Raw genomic sequence first — 23,330 nt, 5'->3', positions numbered from 1 at the left:
TCACAGGAATTGAACAACACTCCGGTTCAACTTGGTTTTCACATGCACTACATGGTGATCAGGGCATTTAGCGAAAAGTTTAAATCCACAATGACAACTGTTAAACGCGCGTAAGTTGATTTGCGTTTACCAAATACGGTATAGCGCTTTGCCGACATCACCAGTCTGAGCTCAGGGTACCTCACGATAGACATCTTAGGTGATGATTTTTACTGGCGATTGGGGTACACTCTGCGTCATTGAGTTGAAACATTCTCGGCAGTACTCCCTTGTTCACCTCGCGCTACAATGTTCTGCCGTGGTACGGCGTCTATGAGCTTTTCAACCGCTTGTAGTGCCTCTTTCCTCCGTGTGCTTTCTCCCGTGTTCAGGAAATGTTCACCGGGAACAGAGCTCACTTATATCTGAGGACAGTGGTGAGCTGCTCTCCCTGGCCGTGTGTCGTTAGCAGATGTCTTACCCCTCAAACCCCTCGATATGCCAAGGCATTGAACCCGTAGCGCTAGGCCTACGAGAGCAGCCATCTATCCCTCATTCCACTTATTTGACGCTTGCAATTGAACTAGCAAATTTTATATGTCGCATACAGCTGAGTGGGTAGCAAAAGAGGACTGGAGAGCTGACGTGCGGTGCTGGTGCAACGGCTAGCGCGTTGCGGCTGAAAAAAACGGCCCCGTTGCGGCTGACACCATCCCTGGATTCCAGATCGATCATCTCCCAAGCTGCTTGCGCTTAAGACGGGAATAGAATTATACCATACCAGAGAACAACACACAAGAACAGCAAATTGGCCTGGAAAATGTATCGCAGTAGCTATGAGGTGGGCGCGGCGGATCGGAACTAAGCGCCACCCGCCCTTACCGCCCCTCGCAGCCAGTAGAAACTGTAATGATAGTGGTTCAAGGATCAATGATGAGCACAATTGGAATCCAGATCGAATCGCTGAGGGGCAGAGTCGCTTGGAAAATACATTGTTTGAATACCTCACTCTATGCTATGTAACGTGACTCTTCATAGTGAACTGGCTCTCAACGGGGGCTCCCTGGGGTCAGCGGGCTGCCATTGAGTCGTATTCAGTTTTGGTGAACTAGTATGAGGCGGGCCGTTACAGAATCCTTCGGTGCGATAGGAGAAGTGTAAGGTGTACTATCCTTTCTGAATAGTCTCCTTGGAAGAAATCTAAAAATGTCAGAGGATACTTAGTGGGCTTGTACTAATCATCGACCTCCGCGGATAGATAGCACAGGTTGTTTCAGGAATGGATTTGGGATAGTCAGGCCTCCTAAGCTCATACGTGAAGCCGCGCCTCAGGGCATTTTTAATATCTCACTATTGGGGGAGTCGAAGCTAACGTCAGGACGCAGGTGTCAAATTTAAAAATGGACATGTTCATCCGGACATTTGCTTCACGTACGCCTGTTTCAGCAAACCCGAAAAGCCTCTTTGTCCTGCAGGTACGACAAGTAGTTGCGGAAGAGTGACAACTTGTCGTGTTCAGAATGGAAATCACGCCTGTGATCGCCATCGCCAGCCCATTCGCGTCTCCGACAAATGTAACCGAGCCACGATCAGTGTTCGATTTTACGGTGTGGTAGATGACGATGGGCTTTTCTTGGCCTTGATAACCGTCGATGGTGCGCATTCTCACGTCGAAAAAGCTGCTCGTACCCCCTTTGTATTCAATGTACTCACGCCGCATGCCCGTCCACGCGTACTTGTCGTTTGTATATGCTGTCAAAATGACAACATCGTCTGAAGTCCCCTTCCGGCCTTGAGCGGGCGTGTGCGAGAGAAGCTCAAAGAGGGATTGCATCAACCGGGCCTGTGATCCTAGATTTACAAGCGATATCTCTCCTGGAGCTCTCTGGGATGTTGAGTTGACGGAGAAGCGCAGCGTTTTGCTGCGCTGGTTGCAGAGTGCCTCGTGGTAGGGTCCTGTTGTGAAGAAGTTCTCCAGGCCGCTGAGCAGGTCCTCATCTTCACAGTGGTAGGCGCTAGTGAGTCTTGTCTTGTACACTTCCTTCTCAACGAACTCCGTGCAACCAGGGTTGGCACGGTATTGCGTGATGAGGATGAGAGCGCGGCGGCTGAGGACTTTTTCCGCGTATGTGAGGATGGACGACACGTCCCAGGCTGCGAACTTGGACTCTCTCTGACTTGCTACCATGCAGGTGGGAGGGAGTTGATGAGGATCACCCGCAAGAACGATTGTACTGATTTTGTCTTGCGCAGTGATCGCTCTCAAGAATTGCGGGACGGAGGTAGCGCCAGCTTCCTCGTTGATAAGGTACGTGGCGCCGTAGTGTCGAACTTTGGCGCTATTTACGCCTTCGGGAGTTGTGATGAGGATATCTGTCTCGTTCAAAGCAACGCCCACAGTCTGCCTGAACTTCTGATCGAACTCCTGCTTGCCTTTCCAGCTGTTACCAGACTCAGGATCTGTCTGAACTCGTTCGGCTCGCAGCTCCAAAAAGCGGTCTGCCACCTCGTTCTCACGATTGTCTCTAGCCCATCTGATCGCTGTCTGGGCTAGCGAGAATCTGTGGTCCAGGGAGTTTCGCTGGGCACTGGTGGAAAGCCGGTTGCTGCCGTAGAGCAGCATTGCCTCATTCCCGTCGATGTGTGATATTCCCGATGGTTCGTTATCTTCCTCATCACGGGTGGAGAGGATGGACTTTTCCACCATGCCAATGTTGGCACGGCATAGGGATATGAAGTCGCCGAGGACGCCATGACTCGTTGCGGTTTTGTAGAGCGTGGCGAGGAAACTTCTGGCAGCTCCGTCAGTTGGCGCTACGACCTTCACCTTGCCGCCAAGCAACGCAGCTGCAACAGCGATGGCGGCGTCTGTCCGAGACTTTCCGTTGCCAGGAGGGCCGATGGTCATGGCTACCCCGTCCTTGATGTCATGGATAGCGCTGTTAAAAGCCGCGATCCAGGTCTGCACGTATGCCGATGAGTAGGACTTGGATGCGCTCGGATGTTGAGGGATTGGCCATGAGGAAGTCGACCTCCATGTCTCTCCGATGCTCACTTGATGATCGAGTTTCCCAGAGGGATGACTGGATGTCGAACATAGTGGGAGGGATTGTTTGCGTCGAGGCGGCTCGCTTGGATATGCTTGCAATGCCTTGCGCAAGGTTATCCACCAGGCAGCCGGCATCCTCAATGCTCACATGCACATCCTCAGAGCAATCATATTGAGACGGCCCATTAACGAAAGGCACATTTGATGGGGGCATCTGTTCTTGAATCGGGAAGGTGGCTGTCGAATTCTGGTCAACCATGTCTCGAATTTTCCAGAGGGATTGACGAAAGTAAATAAACATTGCTGCGGCCGGAAAAGTAGTAAGATATAAGTCAAAGCGCAGTGGGACCACAGGTGGAGCATGTGACTGAACTTTTAACCATGGATGTTCAGGGGGGCATTGCAGCCGACGGCTAGCGTTAGTTGAATTTTCGCTCATACCATGGGTAGTTGAAGCTGTCGTCCGGACGTGAATGTATAATTATTAATTCCACATTTGCATCCGGATGATAGCTTCAACTACCCAGACATGTTGATTTTCATTGTGATTCAGCAACGCCTTCCACGGAGTTGGAAGAGCAAGTCCTCTTGGGGAAAAAGAACACGGGTGCGAGGTAGGACTTTGCATGGAAATGCTTTCTGGACACCTCCGACGTGTTGACGACAATAATGAGTGAGCTGAAGTTGCTTAGGGTCTTTGTTTGTTGGCTGATTCGAAGAACCAGCTCTCTTGAGGAAGGAGAACACGCGTGCTAGACAGCTCTTAGCGTAAAACCTCTTCTTCGTGACCACTGAAGTGTTCGCCACAACGACCAGACCACGCTTTGCCCGAGAGAGGCCGACGTTCAAGCGGGTGGGGTCATCCAAGAAGCCCATGCTATCGTGGTTAGGAAGGTTCACGATCACGATGTCGGCCTGGCGGCCTTGATAGGCGTCGATCTTTCCCAGCGCGATTTCCCGCATGTCGGCGAGAGGGTACATGGCCTGAAGGCCAGTGAGCGCCTGGCGGTATTGAGAAAATTGAGCATTGTTTGGAGTCAAAATGGCGATCGATGATGGTTCAACACCGCGCTCCATGAGGCCGCGGACCAGGTGGCCAACCAGTCTAACATGCGTGTTGTTGAACACGCTGCTGTGGGCGTCGCACTCAGCGACGCTTTCGACGCAATTGAGGAGAGCCGCATTTCGCGGTAGCTTGAAATGTTCTTGCATGTATTCGCGGAACGTCTGACTGAGTGGATTGTCGTCGGTTCCTGGCGCAGTTCGGATCTTCCCGTCGTAGAAGGTGGTCGAAACCACCTTACAGATGCTGGAATGCATCCTATGTTGTTCATCAACCATTACTAACGGGTATCCGATCGTTGCGAAGCGCCCCATCAGCGACAAGGAGAATTGCTCTCGTAATGGGCAGGTGGTTTAAGCTGCGCCATATCTGCAACCAGAATCTTCGGCGTGTCCACAGCGTAGAATGCGAACAGACTCCATGAGTCTGGCTCGGGGACTCGTGCAGCCTCATCGACGAATATCATGGAGGGCTAGACCCACTCATAGAGCTTTTCATCTCCGGCATTGCTCGCGCTTGTAACGATGACGTCCATGATCTCGAAGACGTGCTTGCGTAATTCCGTGATCGTGCCGGCGAAATTTGCCCTTTGCTCCTTGTCCATTCGAACGTTCATCGCGTATTGCCTAAAATACTCGATGAACTTCGCATGGCGCGTTGCGTCGCCGAGAGGATCTTGTTCGTTGATTCCCGACACTCGTACCATCCAATGGCCTAACGAGCTTTCGATAAGCTTGACCCGCCTATCAACGATACCGGCGTAAGGACGGAAGGTAAACGTCTCGTATTCCTGTGAGGCGATTAAACTCGCAAGCATTTGGCTCAAGTCTTCCTCCTTCCCTTGGAGTATAGCAGGCTTGAGTTGCTACGCTGAGCCTCGGCATCACGCTCTAGGTCATACCACCTTCTCTGGTGATTTTCACCATGGTACCCTCTACGGGCTCGACAAGCTCGTTGGAGTAATGGACGAGCCTTAGTTGAATGGTGAAGATCTGCGTGCTTTGGATGCGACGGAAAGTAGCAGAGTGTATGGAATCTGCAGGGATGGCATCACCGATGATTCTCCTTTAAAGTGACCTCTCTCGGTAGAGGTTCACCATCATGACGGTCTCGAAGGAGTATCTGTCGATGAAGAACGGCATCACTTCTTCTCCATTCTGTTGGACCTGGTTTGGCGAGAGGTTCGGGTGGCCTTCAGCACCGACGAGCCATGGTGGCAATGGAAGGCTGACTTCGGCGGTAAGCAATCCGTATGCGAACGTGTCGGCCTTGTTCCAAACAGTCTTTTCTTCTTCGGGGTGCCAGGCCTGTGCGCAACGGAAGTTTCGGTTCTGCGCAAACCACCAAAAGGACGAGCCTTGGGTGCGAGCGTGATCTTGAGGGTGCCAGGCGATGCTCGGGCTGTGCCTCAGCATGAAGAATCTCTGCCAGTAGTTCAAGCTAGCAATGATTTTGTTGTCAACCTCCATGAGTGCCTCTATCCTCTTCGAACCTGACAGCGCAGTCAGGATGTGATCGTGGGTTGCTGAAGAGGACTCATTGATGAGCTTGCCGAACATGGCAGGAGAATACTCAGGAGCGATGTTGAGGGTCACTAGCGCAAGATTGGTATTCATCAGATGGTGCTTACGTGCGGTGATTGTGGCTCTGGCGTCAGCCGCCGCTGTTAATGCTGGATTGAGGACCGATTAGCCCGGGGGGCGAATTCGATGACCGGGATGCACATTCCACCTTGGCTCGGGTCTGGTTGGAGCATACCGCCATTCAAGTGAACCTCAGATGACGTTGTCTTGAGTCTGCCTTGGAGAAGCGTGACGTCCTCCGGGTCTTGCAACGTGATGGTGAAGGCGGGGTCAAGGCTGAACAAACGGCATCGTGCGAAAGGTTGGACAGCGTGGACCCTCTTCACAGAACCAAAGGTTTTCATTGAACCACCCTTTCCCGTCGTAATGAGAATGACTGGCCGAGCCGGAATATTCTTTACGTCCGGGGGCCTATCTTGGGTGAGGCGGGCGGTCTTGAACCAGTTTTCCAACGATTGGCCTGGCGGCTGTCAGCTCTGGCATTTTCTACATGGTAAAGCAGAGTATCATACCGCTGGTGGGTGTGGAGGCCATTGTTGTTGATGATCGCTCAAATTCAGTGTTTTGAACCAGCCTGCAGTGGTGACAACGGAGGTGGTGGGTGAGCGAGGATTGTGTATTCAGCAAAAGAAGGTCCCGACAGCGATGGCGCGCAGATCTAAGCCAGGACTGATGAGTTTGAAGGTTCGTGGTAGAGGGAGAAGAGTTGGAGGGTGCGTGACGGAGGAGGCGGGTGAAGATATTCTTGTGCAGCAGCCCAAGACAAGCGAAGCAAAGACGGCAGGCGCGGGACCCCATGTAGCGCCGATCCGGCCGCCTGTAGGTGATGCGAGAGCTGACCTTTGAACTTGTGTGCTGGACGGGGAGAGGCGTGTAATCGGGCGGAATTAGGGCGTGTGTGGTGTGGTGTGCTAATAAAATTTACTTCCAAGCTGCTGGGACGTGTTACGACACAGCTATTGACGGAGGCGTTTCGCGAGCGGTAGAGCAGAGCCCTGTACGGCCAGGCGGCTTTGCAGTAGGAAATTGACGCTGACGCTGCGGCAGGCGCGTTGCGAGTCCGCTAGGCGGGCTGGATCAGTGTGCCTGACGATAACCCGATTGGTCGGGCTGCACGACTCTTGGGCCGGACCTCATGGGGAGTTGCCACTATAAAGACTAACAGAGCTTCCGATGAGGTCCTGGGAATCATTCCTCACACACTACATCATGATTATGCGTGACTTGACACGCTCTCTATGGTGGCATACCTAAGCCAAAACATGAAGTGCCTCCACGAGTGAAATGTGGACGAGGATAGGCTCGAAAAGTCGCACCAACAGGAGTGAGAACGTGCGGGGCAGATGAACAGAATCGGGGGGAAGATACAGCGTGTGGGCGAAGGATTTGTTTGACAGAGGCGGGCATTGTTCGCAGGTGTGATCGCCAAGGGGGGTAATTCAGTGCTTTCTCCTAGGTAGCTCAATGCATCACACGTCCATCACCTCGATCACGGACGGGACCGTCGCTTTTCGTCAACGCCAATAGACATAACTCGGCGCGTCATTAGACCGCACGTGATTCTGCATCTGAATTTGGAATCGTTTGGCCTCCTGCTCTGAGAGCCTGCGCCCGATGTTCCGTTGTTGCGAAGTTCTCACCTTAGAAGCAGAGCTCGTTGGACATCAGCGAGCATAAGCTAATCGGAACTTCCGCACGCCGCAACTACCCGGCGATCAAAATTCCAGCTCAGCCCCATTGGCAAATAATCCTTGACCGGGTGAACAGTAGTCGCACTAGGGCCAATCATGTTTCTTGTGGGTGAGGCTGCTTGAGTCTTGATCTCACCTATTCGAGACTGCACAATGCAGTCCAGGTCATGATTCATTTTGCTGGACGCGTTTACTGGAATGCCATCACGGGTGTAGCAAACAGACCAGAGAACACGAAAAAGCGCGTCTCACGTGTCACGGTACCCGCGCTAGTATCTTCCACCTGCTCCGAAACATTATCCGTGCATTCTGACGCATTGCATCACCTCTGAGCCCATCTTTCACAGCCAAACATCTACCCTCACCGCAGGGTGCCGGCCTCTCACTCGCCATGCTCTGACCTGAATCGGCACAGCTTGCTGGCGCCTCTCTTCGCTGCTCACACCTCACTGTCCATGCCGACTGTAGATACTTGCCATTTCTCATCCTAGCTCCAAGGTAACGAATACCCACGCACCCGCTCCGCTCAGGTTGCCCGCTCACATCAGACTGAATGGGATGCTGGTCCCTAACAACGGATAGTGCTCGCCACCCCGGCTGACCTTTATGAAACCAAGTACTCAGACGGCGAAGCGCGGACACGACCTTCCACTCCCAGCGTACGATCTCGCAAACCCCAAACGCAAGCAGAACATGCCACGAGCCTCCCCCGAAGATGGCAAAGGTCTTGAGGATCCCCTAGCGCCAGCCAGCATCGCTGCCAGCTATCGGATGTTTGATGCTACTGCAGCGCCGGTGCCTCAACAGCTCAGCTATCACTTCTACTCCTCATTCCGTCCTGGTCCACGTGAACGGTCTCTCGACCGTGGCAGCATCAACAAAGTTATTCAACAAACAGTGCCCGAAAAGACCATGACTGATGGCTCCCATGTCACTGACGCAAATGACATCGAAATTTTGCAAGTAACGGAAGCCACGCCAGGTCCAGCAGCCAAGGGGTTGGAAGCAGGAAGTGACTCTAACCTGAAGAAGGACCTCACCCGCGGGCAGCAGGAATACCAGAACCCGAAGGAACATGAGGTGCCCACCGCTCCGAAGAAAAGATTCAGTGATATTGAGCTGCCACAGGTGGCAAGCAAGAAGGCGAAAATGACAGCGTCGGATAGCTCTCTCAGCCCCAATATCAGCATCGATGTGCCGGACAGCTCCAAGACACGTACAGAGGAGCCATACGTCAGCACCAAGATCATTGACGACCGGCCGGCACGAACTGCCGTCCAAAGAAACTCCTCATATCAGCACGAGCGTCATAATCAAGATGACACGGATGATGACGAGGATAAGCCGCAGGTGCTGACCGAGGGCCAGAATAGTACGTCTGAGTCTATCGACTGCAAAGTTTTCTGATTCAAAGAGACGAAACAAATGGCTGACCAGCATATCATGAAGCAGACTATAAAGCCCCCATTACAGCGCCCGACCAATCTTCGCCTGACCAATCCACTCCCGACCAATCCATTCCTGGCCAATCCACGCTCGATCGCACGTCCTCAGCCATGGATGCGATTACAGCGGCTTGGGGTGAGAAAAACGTAAACAGCATCCCCGGAAAAATCAAAAAAGACGTCTCATTGCAGGAAGTTATCGTCAAGTGGGTTAGCAGAAGCAACACGCCCAGATTTGAACACGCAAGGAGCTGGGTGAACCACGCTACCATCCAAAGACTTAGATACGGTGGTCATACTAGCTCCAAGAAGCGACGTGCTATCAGAGAAGACTGGGATACGGCTTTGCAGGGGTGTGCCGTCATTATGAATGATCCTGGTGGCATGCCATTCTTAAAGGCTCTAAATCCTAGCCATGTTGAATTGGAGGATTTTGCCTTGAAGATTGATGAAAAGACTGGCTTTCTGAAGGCGGACCGAGGCAGGAAGCCAAAGCCCAAGGAGGAGAGAATATCTACTCTATTGCAACACATAGGAGACTAAATGCTGGTTCGCAAACGCACCGGAGGCTACACGAAGGGAAAAGCCTGCGATAAAGGATGCAGACGCCGAGGCTAGTGAGCTATTTGATGAGAATCTAATTCAAGCTAGAAGTCTTTTAGAGAGCAAAGATACTTGAAGCGAAGAAAGCTTTCAGAAAGAAGGTTTAAGCGAGAAATATGAGGTAGTTAGATTTTAAGCCTACTGAGCACCAAGATATGGTTCCAAAATAATAGATAGCTACTCCTCGCTATAGTTCTTTCCCCAAATCAAACCGATTAATTTTTATCATTGAAAATGCGGTGCATTATTCTTTACCTTTTTCGCTACAGGAAAATCAACAGATTCGTACGATCCGCATATGTCTATGCTCTGTGATGATGACGCACCGCGCTGCGCTGAATGAGTCATCACGCTTGTCCGACTTGAAGCCTGGGTACGTCACTGAAATGGCGTAACAGTCTAAACATAGATGCACCACCAGTTCCCTCAGCCACTTTTCACTAAGACATCTGGTCAGTCGATCGTCTTTCACGCCACTCTGCGCCGAAAGCACACATGGCTATTCACACAAGGCCTACGGCGGCAGAATTTGTCCAATATCGCAACGATGCACCTTGTTTGAGCCTCGCCGGGCTTTCCCGTCGCCGATCACCTCACCTTAGCAAAAGTAGACGACACGGTGAAAGGTGATCTGATGCGCTTGCCAATTCAGGATTGGCACGGAACATGGAGTGCCGCCGGCAAAGCCCAGCCCAGCACTCGGGGCGAAACCTTAAACGGAGAGCATACCCTGACGAACGCCATCGCCCGTCCCTTTCCGACGCCTAAAATGATGCCCTAAGCCGTCCTAGGCATATCGCCTGGAATACAGGCAAGTCTGACCAATATCCCAGTCTTTAGCTCAATTCTGCATGAACTCAGCCACCTGGTCCGATACCCTGTCTTGTACACCAATCCGCCACCTTCTCTTGAAAACAAGGACCCAATGTACATAAAGACCGTCTAGCTCTTCACTGCGGTGCGGTAAAACTGCACCGCGAGACAGCTGACAGATCCGTTGCTGCCGGGCTGTGGTGGCAGCAGAGGAAGCGGTTTGGCAGCTGAGGCGTGCGCTTGGGCAGGCACTTCAGGGTCGGTGGTGCCTTCCTGTCAACCGCAGTCGCGCGCCACCACGACGAACCACGCTCCAGCGTGAAGTCAAACCGAACCATGGTCTTATCCCTCATCATTCCGCACTGTGGCTTCGTTACCACTTCTGCCGAAAAAAAAAGAAAAACTTCCCACTTCTGCCCGGGGAAAATCTTCCTTGTCTCCGCAACATGCCCAACACAAAAGGGCAGCCGCGCAGCCCTGCGGTAAGACATTTGCATCTTCCCGTCGCACGGCTCTTACTTACAAGCAGCGGACGTCCAGGTCCACAGCGGAAATCTCAGCGTCCCCCCAACATCCTGAGGAGCCGTCCACGCGTCGCGACGCATTGTTGCCACGGGAACCTCCGCCCGCCATGACATCAAGCCCCGAAGCAGTTTTCATGGACCAAGTCTACATCGCCATCCTCGATGTCGCACGGAAGATCAAGAGTCGCATGGGGCAGCAAGACACGTGCAGCGCCACCCTCTTCAAGTTCATCGACGTCACCACATTACTAGTCAAGCTGCAGGAGGAGTACGGCGCTACAATGCTGGCATCTGGTTTTTCCGAATGGGATGAAGCGGGTTACATGAGGGGCCTGGTCAACACGTGGCTTTGCTGCATAGGCGACGTCTTGGTCAATGGTAAATCACCTCATCCTCGTTCATAGATTTTGTCTCATAGAAGCTGTACAGGTCTCGCCGAGCGTTTATCGAAGACGGAACTGGACAGACAATCACTGGTTGGATCGGTGCTCCCTGCTCTGCTTGCCTCTGATGAAGCCAGCGACGTTTCACAATTCTTGTTTCACCAGGCGTACGACTCCGCTACAGCAGAGCAGCTGGTCGAGCTTGTCCAATTTATGGTCACGCAGATTGATCAGCTGGGCGAGACCTTCGATGACGAACTCAGATACCCCATCGGAGGCGGCACGACAGCACAGGACACCTCGCGCAAACCCACATTGAACTTCGCGGTAGGAAATCAGGAGGAATCTGGTCTTTATTGTCGCCTGAGGTCGATGTTCAAGCCTAAGAGTAAGGGAGATACCTAAGTGATACTGCGTGGGATGGGTGGAGGCTTCGTTCTAAAACTCCTTTGATTGTTCAATTGGGCCTTCGCTTTGTTTGGACCAATGCACAAGGTTTGTCGTGCATCATCGTCCTTTCATTGCCTCTCATAATGACATTCTTCACTGGGTGCAATCCCCGGAAAGACACAGCTAGACACTATTGTGTAGTGAAATGCATATTTCTAGTGCTCACAGTGTACCTGAAACTTGTTGATAGCCCGTACCCATGCCCAGACGTTTTGTAGCCTGCGCACGGAAAACGGAAAAGGAAAGAATGAAAGAATGAAAGAATGAATGGAGAAAGCCGCGATTATCTCCATTCAGGATAGGCTGCACCCTCTCATTTGCTGGTGCATCTGGCTTGGAAGAAATACTTCTCATCAATAGAGCTCCAGTCCCGCTTCATCTGAGCTCCCTTTGCCATTGCCCCTCTGTTAGATCAAGTGGATATTTCCTCGAGTTCCACAAGTCTTTACCGACGTCAGGGATGAAGAAGCCGATAAATCCGCCGAGAATAACCATAGCGAGTATAGTGACCATGACCGTGCGAATATCGAGGGACCACTTGGCACTGATCTGACGCAGCTTGGCGAGCTCCTCCTCCTCAAAATTACCGCTGCGAGTCAAAGGCTGGAGGCCGCCGTAGGCAATCCTCTTGACCTCCCACTTGCAGAATGCCTTGGTCTTCTTAGGCTCCTGAAAGGCGATGACATCTCCAGGGCGAAGGGCCCTCAGCTTTCCCTTGGAGACGACCTTTTCGTTTACGAAAATAGGCGGAACCGCCTTGTCCGGGTTACTATGCGAGAATGGGGTTATGACGATACCATTGCCGCTCCACTTCATGACGGCGTGGAACGTCGAGATGTATGGAGAAGGGATGTAAAGGCAATCAACTTCGAATTGCGGGCCGTCGGAAGCTATTCCTAACACTTTCTCCCGCCGAGGCTGAGCTATGGGGGTTCTTTTAGGGTTGTCGATATCTTCCGTTGACTGGTATTCTCGGTCGATGAGCACTTCGCCGTCGGGGTAGTTGATTACGAAGTCCTGGGTATACGTGTCGCCCATGCGCGCGCGGGGCTCGATCGTGACAACCGCAAATGCTGTGAACATGTCAGGGAATCTGGAAACTGAATGAACGGGCCGGAAAACGTCTTACCGGGTGCCATGGCGACCTGTTCTTGTTCCTGCCGATAGCGAGGGTCGATGAACGTTCCAGTGCGCCGCGCAACCGATGCTGCCTCAGCCAGCTTCTCGCTCATGGTCGACTTGGATGTCATCTGAGCAGATGCGCCGAGCCGCTGGAGGCTTGTGGGATCGTCTCTATCTTGGTGAGGTTGTGGATCAGGCGTTCGTGCGACGGGTCACCAGGGCGATGGCTTTTGCAGGAAGGTAAACTGGGTGGAAGAGGGTACGGTGTAAGGCAAAGACTTTAAGTGACCGGGCGGGCAAGTGGAACCGGCGGTTCGGTGCGGCACGTGACTGGTCAAGCTCACCTTTATGGCAGGTGCGTGGCGCAGGAATCTTGGGCTCATACGAGGTGCCCCAGCCCCAGCTCCAGCTCCAGCCCGCGCTCATCGGCCGCTCGTCTAGCACACATTCTACACGCATGAGCTGCTCAGCGGGCTAGGCTGGGGTCTCAGAGCTTCTTTCCCTGCCGTCGCCTTTCTTTGCCTATGTTTCGGCCACCATCTCCACGTTGTCATGCGTACCAGGGTCATAACTCTTGCCTTCAATTACATTATTCGCAGGGAACAACATTATATAGAGTAATAGATCGCTCGACCAGGGGTAGCTCCATGAATTGATAAGGCTCGGTGTTCAGCTCACCGGAAACTTCTTGCTATCTTAAAATGTGGTTTTGGAGGTGTAGGCTACCCTGAGAAGAAGAAAGAAAGGAAGACAGAAAGACCACGACATCCCCTCTGACCTTTGTTGGTGCCGCAGTAGTTGTACAATTTCACCCGCTCATTTTTGTGCCACCGAATTGCATGAGACCCTTTCACCCAATCTAGCCTTTTGCATGAATATGAAAACCTCGCCGCTCAAGTTCTGCTTTCCTCCACCGTTCGTTCATCATGGCCCTCCTCGTCGAAATGCCAATATGGCTACGCATTGTGCCGAAAGAAACGGACGAGGTTGCTGAAGGAGAATGCTTGCGGCATGATGAGGTTGAGTATAGCAATGACAACTGCGCCTAGAACGACTACGACGAAGATGATCACAATGGCAATCATCGCCATGATCGCGAGTACATGGAGGATCGACTTGGTGAGCTTCTTCCCCCCAGGGCCATCGCCATCGTTGTCGAACGAAGTGCTAGCGAGGATACTGTCAAAGTCGGCCTCAGGCTGATCCAACTCATAACAGGAGATAATGTCGCCAGTCTCAAGAATCCTGACACGTCCCACAGGGAGTGACATCCCGTTGACGAAGGTGGTGAACATCCTCTTGCCAGGCTCGCTGGGCATGATAGCCAGAGGCTTTCCCTTCCACTTGACGACAGTATGGAGCTCAGCCCTGAACATGTAGGCCGTGTTACAGAGGCAGGCAAGCGCCGATGCCTTCCTGATGGTCTGTGTCTTGCTTGTGGTCGCGGAGCCATGGCAGTATGAGTACTTGATGACAATGTTCTCGAGCTTCCTGGAATCAGGGTGGACCGGCTCCCAAGCTAGCAAGATAAACGCTGAGAATGTGTCAGGGACGCTAAATGTGACGGATGTAGGCCAGGACTGTGTCTTACCAGGTGTCACGAACCGATCACGATTCTCCTGCATCTCGGCGTCGGATAGGCTCACGTCCATGTTCGCCAGCATAGCCTGCTCTTCGTCCGTACTCGACTTGGCCGCCATTGCTACGACTGCAGATGGCTGTCTGGCGGCGTTGTTGTTCAATGTATCTCGCGGCGACCGGGTAATGCAACCTTTGTGCGATAGGCTGTTGGGGGTGAGCAGTTTTAAGGTGGAGTGGAAGAGGTGCGGTCGAGGGCGATGATTTTGAGTGCAGGCTCCCGCCGACGCAGCTCGGCACGTGACTCATGCATATCACCTCGCGGTCGCTGCATGCTTGCGGCCGCAGCCCAGACGGCAGTCCGCGCGAGTCATCCGCGCCTTCCTCCAGAGCTTCGAAACCTCGCGCAAAACTTCCTGTGATCGCATCGGCTTCCGCAAACCCTTCCTCCTTATCCCTGCACTGTCGTGACCGTAAACAACGGCGTGAATGTCCGAAGAACAGCAGAGGGTCGCACTGTCAGCTTCTTGAAGCAGTGAATATCTCTTCGCCCCATACTACAACAGGTGCTAATCATGCAAGCCGCAGCAAACACCACCTCCGCCATGTCCGCGAACGGCCCCAGCGCCACCCTCCGACCGCCGGGCCAAAACGGTCCTCAAGGCGCAAAGCCTTCGAGTCTCACGCCTGAAAAACGGTCCTACCTCATACAGTACCTCAACTCGACCATCGCGAACGAGTTGCCCGCCGAGACTCAAGACGACGTTCCAGCCAAGGATGCCGCCGTCGCCAACAACGCGCCCGATGCGGAACGCCGACTGACGCCAACCGACGCTGCTCTCAAACTACTTCTCATGCGCAAAGTCAGCGTGGCTCTAATTGCTGACTGGCGCGACTTGGTTCTTATGTTGCAAATTTGGCTCATGCGAAACGGGGTCAACTACATGATAGATTATCAGGAAAGCGACAATAACGTGGAATTTGTGTTCGAGGGCTCTGTGGAAGGCAAGAAGGCGGCTCAACACTTTTACAAGGTCTGGAATGGAAGGGCTCACACCGATGCTTCTGATTCACCTATTTGCGCCATGAAGATGATGGTTATCACGGACATCGTGTCACTGCGTAAGCAGTAACTACACCTTTTACGGTCGCACTTCTAGCATCAACCATATAGAAACTCCTCTAATCTCATGGCTGTCGTCAGTTCGATGTTTTCGTGACATTGTTCGTGTTCCAGATGTGAAGTCACAAATCTGGCTGTCTGTTACCTCTGGAGTTTGTGACAGGCTCGAGAGAGTCTATGGGTGGCGTACTTCCCACGTCGGAAGCTACTAATCTTGGAGCGGTTGCACCTACTGTGGTAAGACACAGATGCTATTTGACCGCAAATATCTTCTACCCTCGTGCCACAATCCCTCGTCACACTTCCTCCTCCTCCTCCTCTGACCAGCATGCGCTACTCCCATCCCACCTCTCACTCCTCCACGCCGTTCTTCTTCGCCGCTCCTCGTCGCTGCCCTCTTTCAGGCTCCTGCACGATATTCCGACACATTCACCACTTACATCGCGCCTTTGCTATCTTGCCAAGCTCATACGGAAGCCCGCGCCCTGCTTGGCCAAAATCCGGCCTTCACCAAGCCGAAGCAACTCACCGCTGTGAAACATCCGAAGCTGCTTCAAACCGAACTCTGGCGCTCCATAGCCTCGCTCAGCGGCCCCGCTTCAAATAGAATCTGCTTCAACCTCATCCTCTGATGCCGGTGTGCCCCACCACCACCACCGCCACGGACGTTGCACGTCATGTGGATTTCTTGTACAAGATGTTCGGAGATGAGGCAGAGGGCCTAATTCGAGAAAGGCGGGCAAAGAAAGGACTTCAACTCGGGCGATATGAGCCAATTCCTCTCCATGAGTACTCCGCCGACATAGTCCGATATCTCGCCTCTGCCGTCAAAGTAAGGCCCCTGCTAGGCGTATCTCACCACGCCAAAGGTATATTGGAACTGGTTGAAGGACGACTTGGCAAAGATCACCGTAACGGCGGAACGTACCAGAAGTCGCGCTCATCGCTCTTCACTCGATTGGACATTGAGCGACACCTCAAAAATCAATGCGCCGATGCCAGAGTTGACTTTGAGACTACGAAGAACCCCAGAATGGGCCAGACCAGAGGACGAAAAGGTCAGCGCCAGGAGAAGAAGCTGAAAGGTTTGTTAGCGAGAACATTCATACTTTGCAGGATCATACTGAGATGCAGCAGTGCGCCGCCTAGCAACACTCCGCATCTTGCCCACTGAGCAGCAGCAACCCCACAACATCAACGGTCCCCCCCCCCCCCCATACCAACTGATGATGGCTTCACTCAAGATGATACAAATCGTAGCTCATCTCCGATCCCCTCTTATTCTGAGCGGACCTCAATTGCAGCCCTAAAGTCGAGCTTCGAGACGAATGAGAAGGCGATTTCTGATGCCGCAACCACTCAGAAGACTCCATGGAAGAAGGTCGAGATGATGGAAGACCCGGAGCTGGCTGCATGGAAACCCCCCAAGTTACCAAATGGACCCCCGGCTGTGAGAGCGCTTTGGCTGCAGGAGGAGATACGCATCTGGGCCAAGGCTCGTGAAAACCCTAAAGACGTGACCCGCCATGAAATCCTGTTCAACACCACTAACCATGAGAGCGGCGGGTGGCGATCAAAGCGAGTACCCCCGCGCTTTGCTACAGAGCTGCTGGGGATTCCTCTTCCCATCGACATCCCGGACGATTTCTGAAACCGGCACAAGGTTGGTTTCCACGACATGTTTCGCGCAAGGACTGTATTGGTTTTGGTCTTCTCCTCAAGCTTTGTATTATCATCTGCTATCTATTGTGTTTACCTCCTCAGCTGAGCTTTCGTTTTGGGCGCCCACGAATTTGACTCTTCCAAATCCAGATTGCCAGCCGCATTTAACGAGACCCTTTATGCCCCGCAGACTCCCCCAGTCACTCGCCCCGTATGCTATCCACTAGTCCTCTCCGCCGTCCGAGATCAAGTCCCGTCGCGAGTGCACTATGCGCCTTAAGACCGGTGTCTCTTGTTATCCGAGCCGCCGATGTGGTCACCGGACCTCTTCTTGCTCTTCCAACCATGGTAGCTGTTCAAGAACTCAGAACTAGCCCCATCTGGCGCGCGTTGATACGTCATCTCGTTTGATGTGGTGACTGACTCTGAGTCTGGCACCTGCGGGGGACTGGCTGCGGGTAGAGTCGTCGCTGCTTGGAATGGACGGTGGTCATCGCTCATGTGGCGGTCTGGCTCGCAAAGCGCTGTGACGGCGTCCCATACGGCCTGGACTTCGATGGTATGGTCTCGGTGTGAGGCAGCCGGAGGGGGGTGGAGAGGGGGCCAAATCTCAGTCGGAGGACTCGGGGGGCGGGGATTGACCGCGGCGCGAAGCATTGGCGTTTGGGTTTGCTCGCTGTCCTGAGTGTGCATGACGGTGCTTTGTTTGGTTGGCGAAAGTGCTTCATCGCGCATGGTTTTCATGTGGTTCGAAGTAGGGTCAGGCACTTGCGTCATGGCGGTGTGGTTGCTTTGACCAGGCTTAGGTATGACCTGTGTGTTGCGAGAGTCTTGTTGAAGGCCGTCCATGACATCGAGCTGCTGTGTTTCTCTGGGAGTTTCGCCTCGTTGCCGCAGTGCTAACGCAGGGTGCTGAGTCGGCTTGGGAGGGCCTTCGGCGGTTGACAGCCACGGTGGAGCCATGGCGGCAAGGTGAGGTGGTTAGGAGAAGGCGAATGGCGGAGTGCGGGTGAAACTGTGGTTGACCTTAGAATCGCGCAGTCCTGCATGTGATGGACTAATCGGGTTAGCGTGAGATACGCAAACCTAGTCCACCTGCAATGCTGAACAGCGCATCTTCTGTCTGCTCGTTCTTTGCTTTGTTTCTTTGGTTGACGTTTTCTATCTGCTCGTCGGGTGCTTGCGGCGTGCGGGGGTTCTGGTTGGTCAGAACTAATCCTCTATCGAGCTTGGGAACACCATGCCCGCACATTAGCAATTGCCAAAAAAAAAACACTAATTCAAATGAGCAAAAAACTCACCCTGCTCCCCGGCAGACTTGAACCCAGAGGGCTCGGTCGGCTCAGCAGGAGTTGGGGGGAGAAAAACCCACCACGTAGTAGATTTTTGCTACCAGCCTATACCACCACACCAGCTGACTCGAACAGCCCTTCGAGGCACGGGTCCGTCCTCACGATGCCCGATGTAGGTGGCGCGATGAGGGGAGGACCGATTCTTTAATATATATAGTAAACATATGGCTTCGCGCACCTGGCGGAGATACGGGAAGCGAAGCCAGCCGTGTAATTAACGTCTGTAGAAGCTATGGGAGGAATGGAGATGTGTTTCTGACGCACCTAAACTCTAGAAACATGTCTGATCAGAGCTAAGAATCTCGCAACATATGACTGGAGCTGGAGCTAACGTCTGGACGTGTTTGTCAGGTTTTAAATTATACAAACATGTCCGGACATTAGCTTCAGCTCCCCAGGTAAGTCGAATTAATGCTGCGGACGGCGTCTGGTACCACTAGTTTCTCAGTGCTGCCAAGGCTGCTGAGCCGACCATTATCAGCACTGCGAATGTATCAGATGATCCCTCGATGCAGCTCAAACCACCCTCGCATTCATCACCCTTTTCCTCAGCACTGTCCCTGTTGAAGAGCTACGGCATTCTCGAAAGGGAACAAGTATAGATTTATGTCAATGAATGACTTTATATTCGTCTCTTCTCTGACTAGAGGCGATTACTTTATAATGTGAGGCCATGTACCGTCACTAGTGTCTGATATTTGGCTCCCTTCGTCCACGAGACCCCTCCTGTGGTAACCCCGATGTCCGGCTGTCACGGCTCTCCTTGACTCCTTCTTGGAGATTTCATGGTGTGGTGGCACAACATATCGAAAAAGCAACTTCATCTCGGCAACAAGCTTAAAAGCACTTCCTCGCCAACGTATTTGCCGCTTTCCTTCACCCCAAACAGCCACACGACATTCCAAACACCATGCCCCGCCTCACACTCACCCCCACCCTAACCCTCCTCCTCGCCCCCCTCACCACCGCCCAATTCACCCCCGTCACCCAATTCTTCAACACCACCACCTTCCCCCACGCCCAACCCGCCAACGTCACCCACCACCTCACCACCGCCCTCTCCCTCGCCTCGACCTCCGGCCCGCTGTACCAATTCTTCCTATCCCTCTGCATCGCGCAGCCCGTCTACCCAGCGCTGTTTATCCCGCCGAGCGGCTTCGTCGAGCCTTTCTCCCCCTTCTCCTCCCTCTTCTTCGTCGGCCACAGCTTCGTCTCATCCTGGGCCTACGACACCGGCGCGGGGCTGGTCGTCATCGACGCGCTCTCCAGCCCGGACGAGGTCGACGCCGTTCTCCTCCCCAGCCTGGCGCACTTCGGGTACGCCGGGGAGGATGTTAAACATGTGGTGCTCACGCACGAGCACTTCGACCACTACGGCGGCGCGCGCGTGCTGCAGGAGCGCTTCGGCGCGGCCCTCTACGCGTCGGCGAGGGCGTGGGAGGGGATGGAGGGGCTGGGGGCAGATGCAGGGCTGCCGGCGCCGCCGACCAGGGACCGCACGCTGGAGGACGGCCAGACGTTGGTCGTGGGCGACGTGGCGTTCGAAGTCGTGTTGACGCCGGGCCACACGCCGGGGACGCTGTCGCTGATTTTCCCGGTTTGGGAGGAAGGCGACGAAGGGGGCGGCAGCTGCGCGGATGACGGCAGCGGCACGGTCGGCGGCGCGAAGAAGGGTCGCGGCGGGCGGGGCACGCAGCACGTGGCGGGGTTGTCGGGCGGGACGGCGACGCCGGCGGGGCGGGCGGCGCGGGAGGAGAAGGTCAGGTCGCAGGAGAGGTTTGCGGCGATCGCGCGGGAGAGGGGCGTGGATGTGTTGTTGTCGAATCACCATGTGGCGGATGGGGCGTTGTGGAATGCGGATTTGTTGAAGTATCGGGCGCCCGGCGCGCCGAATCCGTTTGTGGTGGGTGTGGACGGGTTTGAAAGGTATATGCGGATTAATGCGGTGTCGACGAGGGTGATTGCGGCGAGGGAGGGGATGGGACTGGATGTGTAGGTCGTGGAATCGAGCTTTGGGGTGAAGGGGGGACGAGAGAGAAGTGCATGAGGATGCAGAGGCTGGGAAGTCAGGTCATCGCAGTGTTGTCATCTCGGGATATTGGGAGCAGCGGCAATCGGTTGGCATCAATTGTCATTGTTTACAAAGGATGGAATAAACCAAAGACTGTTATCTAAAGAATGCAGCGTAAAGAAATGATCGCTCAGAATTTCCTTCATCGAGAATTATTCGACTTGCGTGGGTAGTTGAAGCTACCATCCGGACGTAGATGTAGAATTATTAAATAAACATCTACGTCCGGATTGAAGCTTCAACTACCCACGTAACGACGATCGAATGGCTAAACAGCAGTTCGGAGCAGCGAGCGAATGGAGTACAAAGCCTCAGAAACTATGTCGTATCTTCTTGCAAACAAACTCTTCCAATCTCCATGTGGTAGTGCCAGTGCCGAAAGGCACAATTGCCCTCGAGATAAACCTCTAAGAGCTATCCTTCTTGCACCAGTTGAAGCTCGTCCCGCCAAGGCCTCGGTGAGAAATGACGCCGCAGAAGATGACAATAGTGCCATTGTTGAATCGGTCCCACATGATGACACGGTCATTGTCCGGGTTGACGCCATTCGCATAGGCCTTTCCATTTTCCATGATAGGCCACTCGACGAGCGCGCTGCCTCGGGCGTTGACATCGCACTCGGCCGGCAGATTACTCCGAACGTTGCCGCCGTTGCCTCCGTACTTCTTAGGGAAGCAGTTGCCGTTGTAGCAACGGGCTTTACCCTTGCCGTCAGCATTGATGGCAGGAGAGACTGGGGAAGATCGACTCACAGTCATCGTAATTCTTCCAGTACTTCTTACCATTGTTGTACGCCTTCTTGACCGCATCCTTGCCATATTTCTGTTGGTTGTTAGACGCTAGGATAGGATTTAGTAGGTCAATCTAATCTGCAAAAAGTCTTGACACGTACGACCGCAAATGACTGCTTGAGGACTAGGATTGGCCCGTTCAAGGAGCACATGTCGAGGTGCCGGTGACAGGGTGGCGTCTTCGGCAGCCGGGACAGCCGCACAACTGATTTGGGCAGCCGCGAAAAGGGCAAGACCAAGGATCTGGATGAAGTGCATCTTGGTAGTTGGTTCTCAAATGGATGTACTAGATTGGAACAATGGGTTGTTGTGCTGATTCTGGAGAGTTGAGTAGCCTTAATATATACATGATCACATTCGAAGGATGCGGATATGACGGCAATATCATCCCTTCATCGTCTCTTTCAATGGCTCGATTCAATCAACGAGGTGTGTATGGTTGTGTTGGTAGTGTCGGGAATTGCGGCAGCTTACGCCGATGCTGTAGCACAGAATTCCTCTGAGTAGGCCATTTTCAATCGGTCCGTTACCATTTCGACGTTTGCATGAACAGTGCGGCTGAGGTATGTAGCACAATATTCAGCTTCAAGCGTGGTGTTGATGGGCCGAGCCCTAATCCTTCACGATCGACGTCGGAGGGAGCAGTGGATGCAAGGGCGGTGGGGGCCGATTAGCCGAACAGGCTGACACACACCGCCGTGTGCGGCGTAGTATCAGCACTAGTTTCGGTACTGCTGCCTGTGCCCCTTGCTGAACATATGGAGGTCGAGTCCACGCCGGAGCTGTGACGTCGTTGTGCTGATGCGCCTCTATACATCGGCCCTGATCCATTGAAGTGAGCGTAACCTCTACAAACTACAAGTCTCTCTTTCATTTTGCGTGAACATCCCACATCCATACCCCGCAAACAAAGAACAACATGGCCGACGCGTGGGCTGAGAACACGCTTGCGAATCTACCAGTTGACGACGGCCCCGACGGCCGCAGAGTCGTCGACATGATCCACTCGTTGCTCAATCGCAGGACCTCACCCCAGGAAACGGCCGAGTCTCTGGCTTCACTCTACGACCCGCACATCAAGAGTGGCAAGACGAACACAGCGGCCCTATGGAGCATCTACTGCACAGCCATTTCACATATCGAGCACGACGAGTCCAGCTTCAACCTTCTCATCGAGACGCTGCTGAGCCTTGCCCGGCTTCCGGACGTCGTAGACAATAACGGCCAGCCCGTCAAGGAAAACGGCAATGTATTTTGGCGCGAGCTCCCCGAATTCCCTTTCTGGCTCAGCCAAGGCCCTGCGAGTAAGTCTTTGCCAAATATAACGATAAGCAAATGATGCTAAGAACTCGTACAGGCCCCGTCTCGCCAAGGGACATGCGCAACAACCCTCAAAGACTCACGCGATCCATGAGAGCAGCCAAGTTCGGGGCGCTGTACCTGCGCGAGCTCGACAGCCAGCCGATCGAGCATACGCCCCGCGGCCCGCGCGATGGCATGCGGGACGTTGGCCTGAACACCATCGTCGACGCCCTCCGCTGGGAGGTTGAGGGCGAAAGCGATGTGGAGCAGGCGCGGCTGGCGGTGCCGCAGGCGGTGACGTGGATCGTGACGGCCGGACGCAGTATGTTTCAAGCCGCCAAGGAGGGGTTTTCTATTGGGCCGGATTGCACTCTTGACACGGGCATGTGGAATTTGTGGAAGGGGCGGTTTGCTGCGCTGGCTGGGTTTGAGGGCGCTGATGGTGAGCTGAGGCGGGTTGCGGGTGAGGCGGCGGATGAGATGGCGAAGATTGAACGGGAGGGTTAGCTAGATAACGGAGACCTGGTTTGATGATAGCTTTCGAGGGTTTGAAAAATTTCACTTCTTCTGAGCTCAAGTTTTCTGTCTTAGTTAAATGTGTCCGACCTTCAACCGGTCGTGTTAGACGTGGTTAGAAACTCTTGAATTCCTTTCCGTTTAACACTTTCAATCCTCCTTTACACCGCACCTCGTCATTGCGAGATAATCAAAGACTACGTAATGATGGAAAAAGCCCAAGGGAAACA

The 23,330-nt window shown here is 53.5% G+C and overlaps 11 protein-coding genes across 11 annotated transcripts; 6 read left to right on the top strand and 5 right to left on the bottom strand.

The window, feature by feature from the left end:
- Positions 1-1,146: 1,146 nt before the first annotated feature.
- On the bottom strand, positions 1,147-6,208 carry LTHEOB_10519 (ATP-dependent helicase Nam7 protein; the record flags this gene model as incomplete). The annotated part of the gene is made up of 8 exons (XM_035507173.1): positions 1,147-1,179; positions 1,415-2,918; positions 3,804-4,349; positions 4,574-4,931; positions 4,993-5,083; positions 5,189-5,685; positions 5,850-6,134; positions 6,187-6,208. 8 exons carry the CDS (start codon positions 6,206-6,208, stop codon positions 1,147-1,149), a joined length of 3,336 nt encoding a protein of 1,111 aa, XP_035367828.1.
- A 1,850-nt stretch (positions 6,209-8,058) lies between these two features.
- LTHEOB_10518 (uncharacterized protein) lies at positions 8,059-8,772 on the top strand (the record flags this gene model as incomplete). The annotated part of the gene is made up of 1 exon (XM_035507172.1): positions 8,059-8,772. One exon carries the CDS (start codon positions 8,059-8,061, stop codon positions 8,770-8,772), a length of 714 nt encoding a protein of 237 aa, XP_035367827.1.
- A 2,085-nt stretch (positions 8,773-10,857) lies between these two features.
- On the top strand, positions 10,858-11,538 carry LTHEOB_10517 (Toxin biosynthesis protein (Fum3); the record flags this gene model as incomplete). The annotated part of the gene is made up of 2 exons (XM_035507171.1): positions 10,858-11,128; positions 11,180-11,538. The coding sequence occupies 2 exons, from the start codon at positions 10,858-10,860 to the stop codon at positions 11,536-11,538; spliced, it is 630 nt and encodes a 209-aa protein (XP_035367826.1).
- A 420-nt stretch (positions 11,539-11,958) lies between these two features.
- Positions 11,959-12,833, bottom strand: LTHEOB_10516 (uncharacterized protein; the record flags this gene model as incomplete). The annotated part of the gene is made up of 2 exons (XM_035507170.1): positions 11,959-12,656; positions 12,713-12,833. 2 exons carry the CDS (start codon positions 12,831-12,833, stop codon positions 11,959-11,961), a joined length of 819 nt encoding a protein of 272 aa, XP_035367825.1.
- An 828-nt stretch (positions 12,834-13,661) lies between these two features.
- LTHEOB_10515 (Steroid alpha reductase family protein) lies at positions 13,662-14,405 on the bottom strand (the record flags this gene model as incomplete). Its single annotated transcript, XM_035507169.1, has 2 exons — positions 13,662-14,239; positions 14,297-14,405. The coding sequence occupies 2 exons, from the start codon at positions 14,403-14,405 to the stop codon at positions 13,662-13,664; spliced, it is 687 nt and encodes a 228-aa protein (XP_035367824.1).
- Positions 14,406-14,888: 483 nt separating this feature from the next.
- On the top strand, positions 14,889-15,416 carry LTHEOB_10514 (Toll-like receptor 3; the record flags this gene model as incomplete). The annotated part of the gene is made up of 1 exon (XM_035507168.1): positions 14,889-15,416. One exon carries the CDS (start codon positions 14,889-14,891, stop codon positions 15,414-15,416), a length of 528 nt encoding a protein of 175 aa, XP_035367823.1.
- A 1,023-nt stretch (positions 15,417-16,439) lies between these two features.
- On the top strand, positions 16,440-17,057 carry LTHEOB_10513 (alpha beta-hydrolase; the record flags this gene model as incomplete). The annotated part of the gene is made up of 3 exons (XM_035507167.1): positions 16,440-16,491; positions 16,544-16,662; positions 16,719-17,057. 3 exons carry the CDS (start codon positions 16,440-16,442, stop codon positions 17,055-17,057), a joined length of 510 nt encoding a protein of 169 aa, XP_035367822.1.
- A 287-nt stretch (positions 17,058-17,344) lies between these two features.
- LTHEOB_10512 (uncharacterized protein) lies at positions 17,345-18,031 on the bottom strand (the record flags this gene model as incomplete). Its single annotated transcript, XM_035507166.1, has 1 exon — positions 17,345-18,031. The coding sequence occupies one exon, from the start codon at positions 18,029-18,031 to the stop codon at positions 17,345-17,347; it is 687 nt and encodes a 228-aa protein (XP_035367821.1).
- A 1,299-nt stretch (positions 18,032-19,330) lies between these two features.
- Positions 19,331-20,416, top strand: LTHEOB_10511 (Beta-lactamase; the record flags this gene model as incomplete). The annotated part of the gene is made up of 1 exon (XM_035507165.1): positions 19,331-20,416. One exon carries the CDS (start codon positions 19,331-19,333, stop codon positions 20,414-20,416), a length of 1,086 nt encoding a protein of 361 aa, XP_035367820.1.
- A 482-nt stretch (positions 20,417-20,898) lies between these two features.
- LTHEOB_10510 (Ribonuclease t1) lies at positions 20,899-21,540 on the bottom strand (the record flags this gene model as incomplete). Its single annotated transcript, XM_035507164.1, has 3 exons — positions 20,899-21,188; positions 21,244-21,330; positions 21,384-21,540. 3 exons carry the CDS (start codon positions 21,538-21,540, stop codon positions 20,899-20,901), a joined length of 534 nt encoding a protein of 177 aa, XP_035367819.1.
- A 661-nt stretch (positions 21,541-22,201) lies between these two features.
- On the top strand, positions 22,202-23,091 carry LTHEOB_10509 (uncharacterized protein; the record flags this gene model as incomplete). The annotated part of the gene is made up of 2 exons (XM_035507162.1): positions 22,202-22,586; positions 22,640-23,091. 2 exons carry the CDS (start codon positions 22,202-22,204, stop codon positions 23,089-23,091), a joined length of 837 nt encoding a protein of 278 aa, XP_035367818.1.
- Positions 23,092-23,330: the final 239 nt, after the last annotated feature.

This window comes from Lasiodiplodia theobromae, assembly GCF_012971845.1.
Source record: "Lasiodiplodia theobromae strain AM2As chromosome Unknown scaffold_39, whole genome shotgun sequence".
Taxonomy (NCBI): domain Eukaryota; kingdom Fungi; phylum Ascomycota; class Dothideomycetes; order Botryosphaeriales; family Botryosphaeriaceae; genus Lasiodiplodia; species Lasiodiplodia theobromae.
This window is presented reverse-complemented; position numbering and strand designations above follow the sequence as displayed.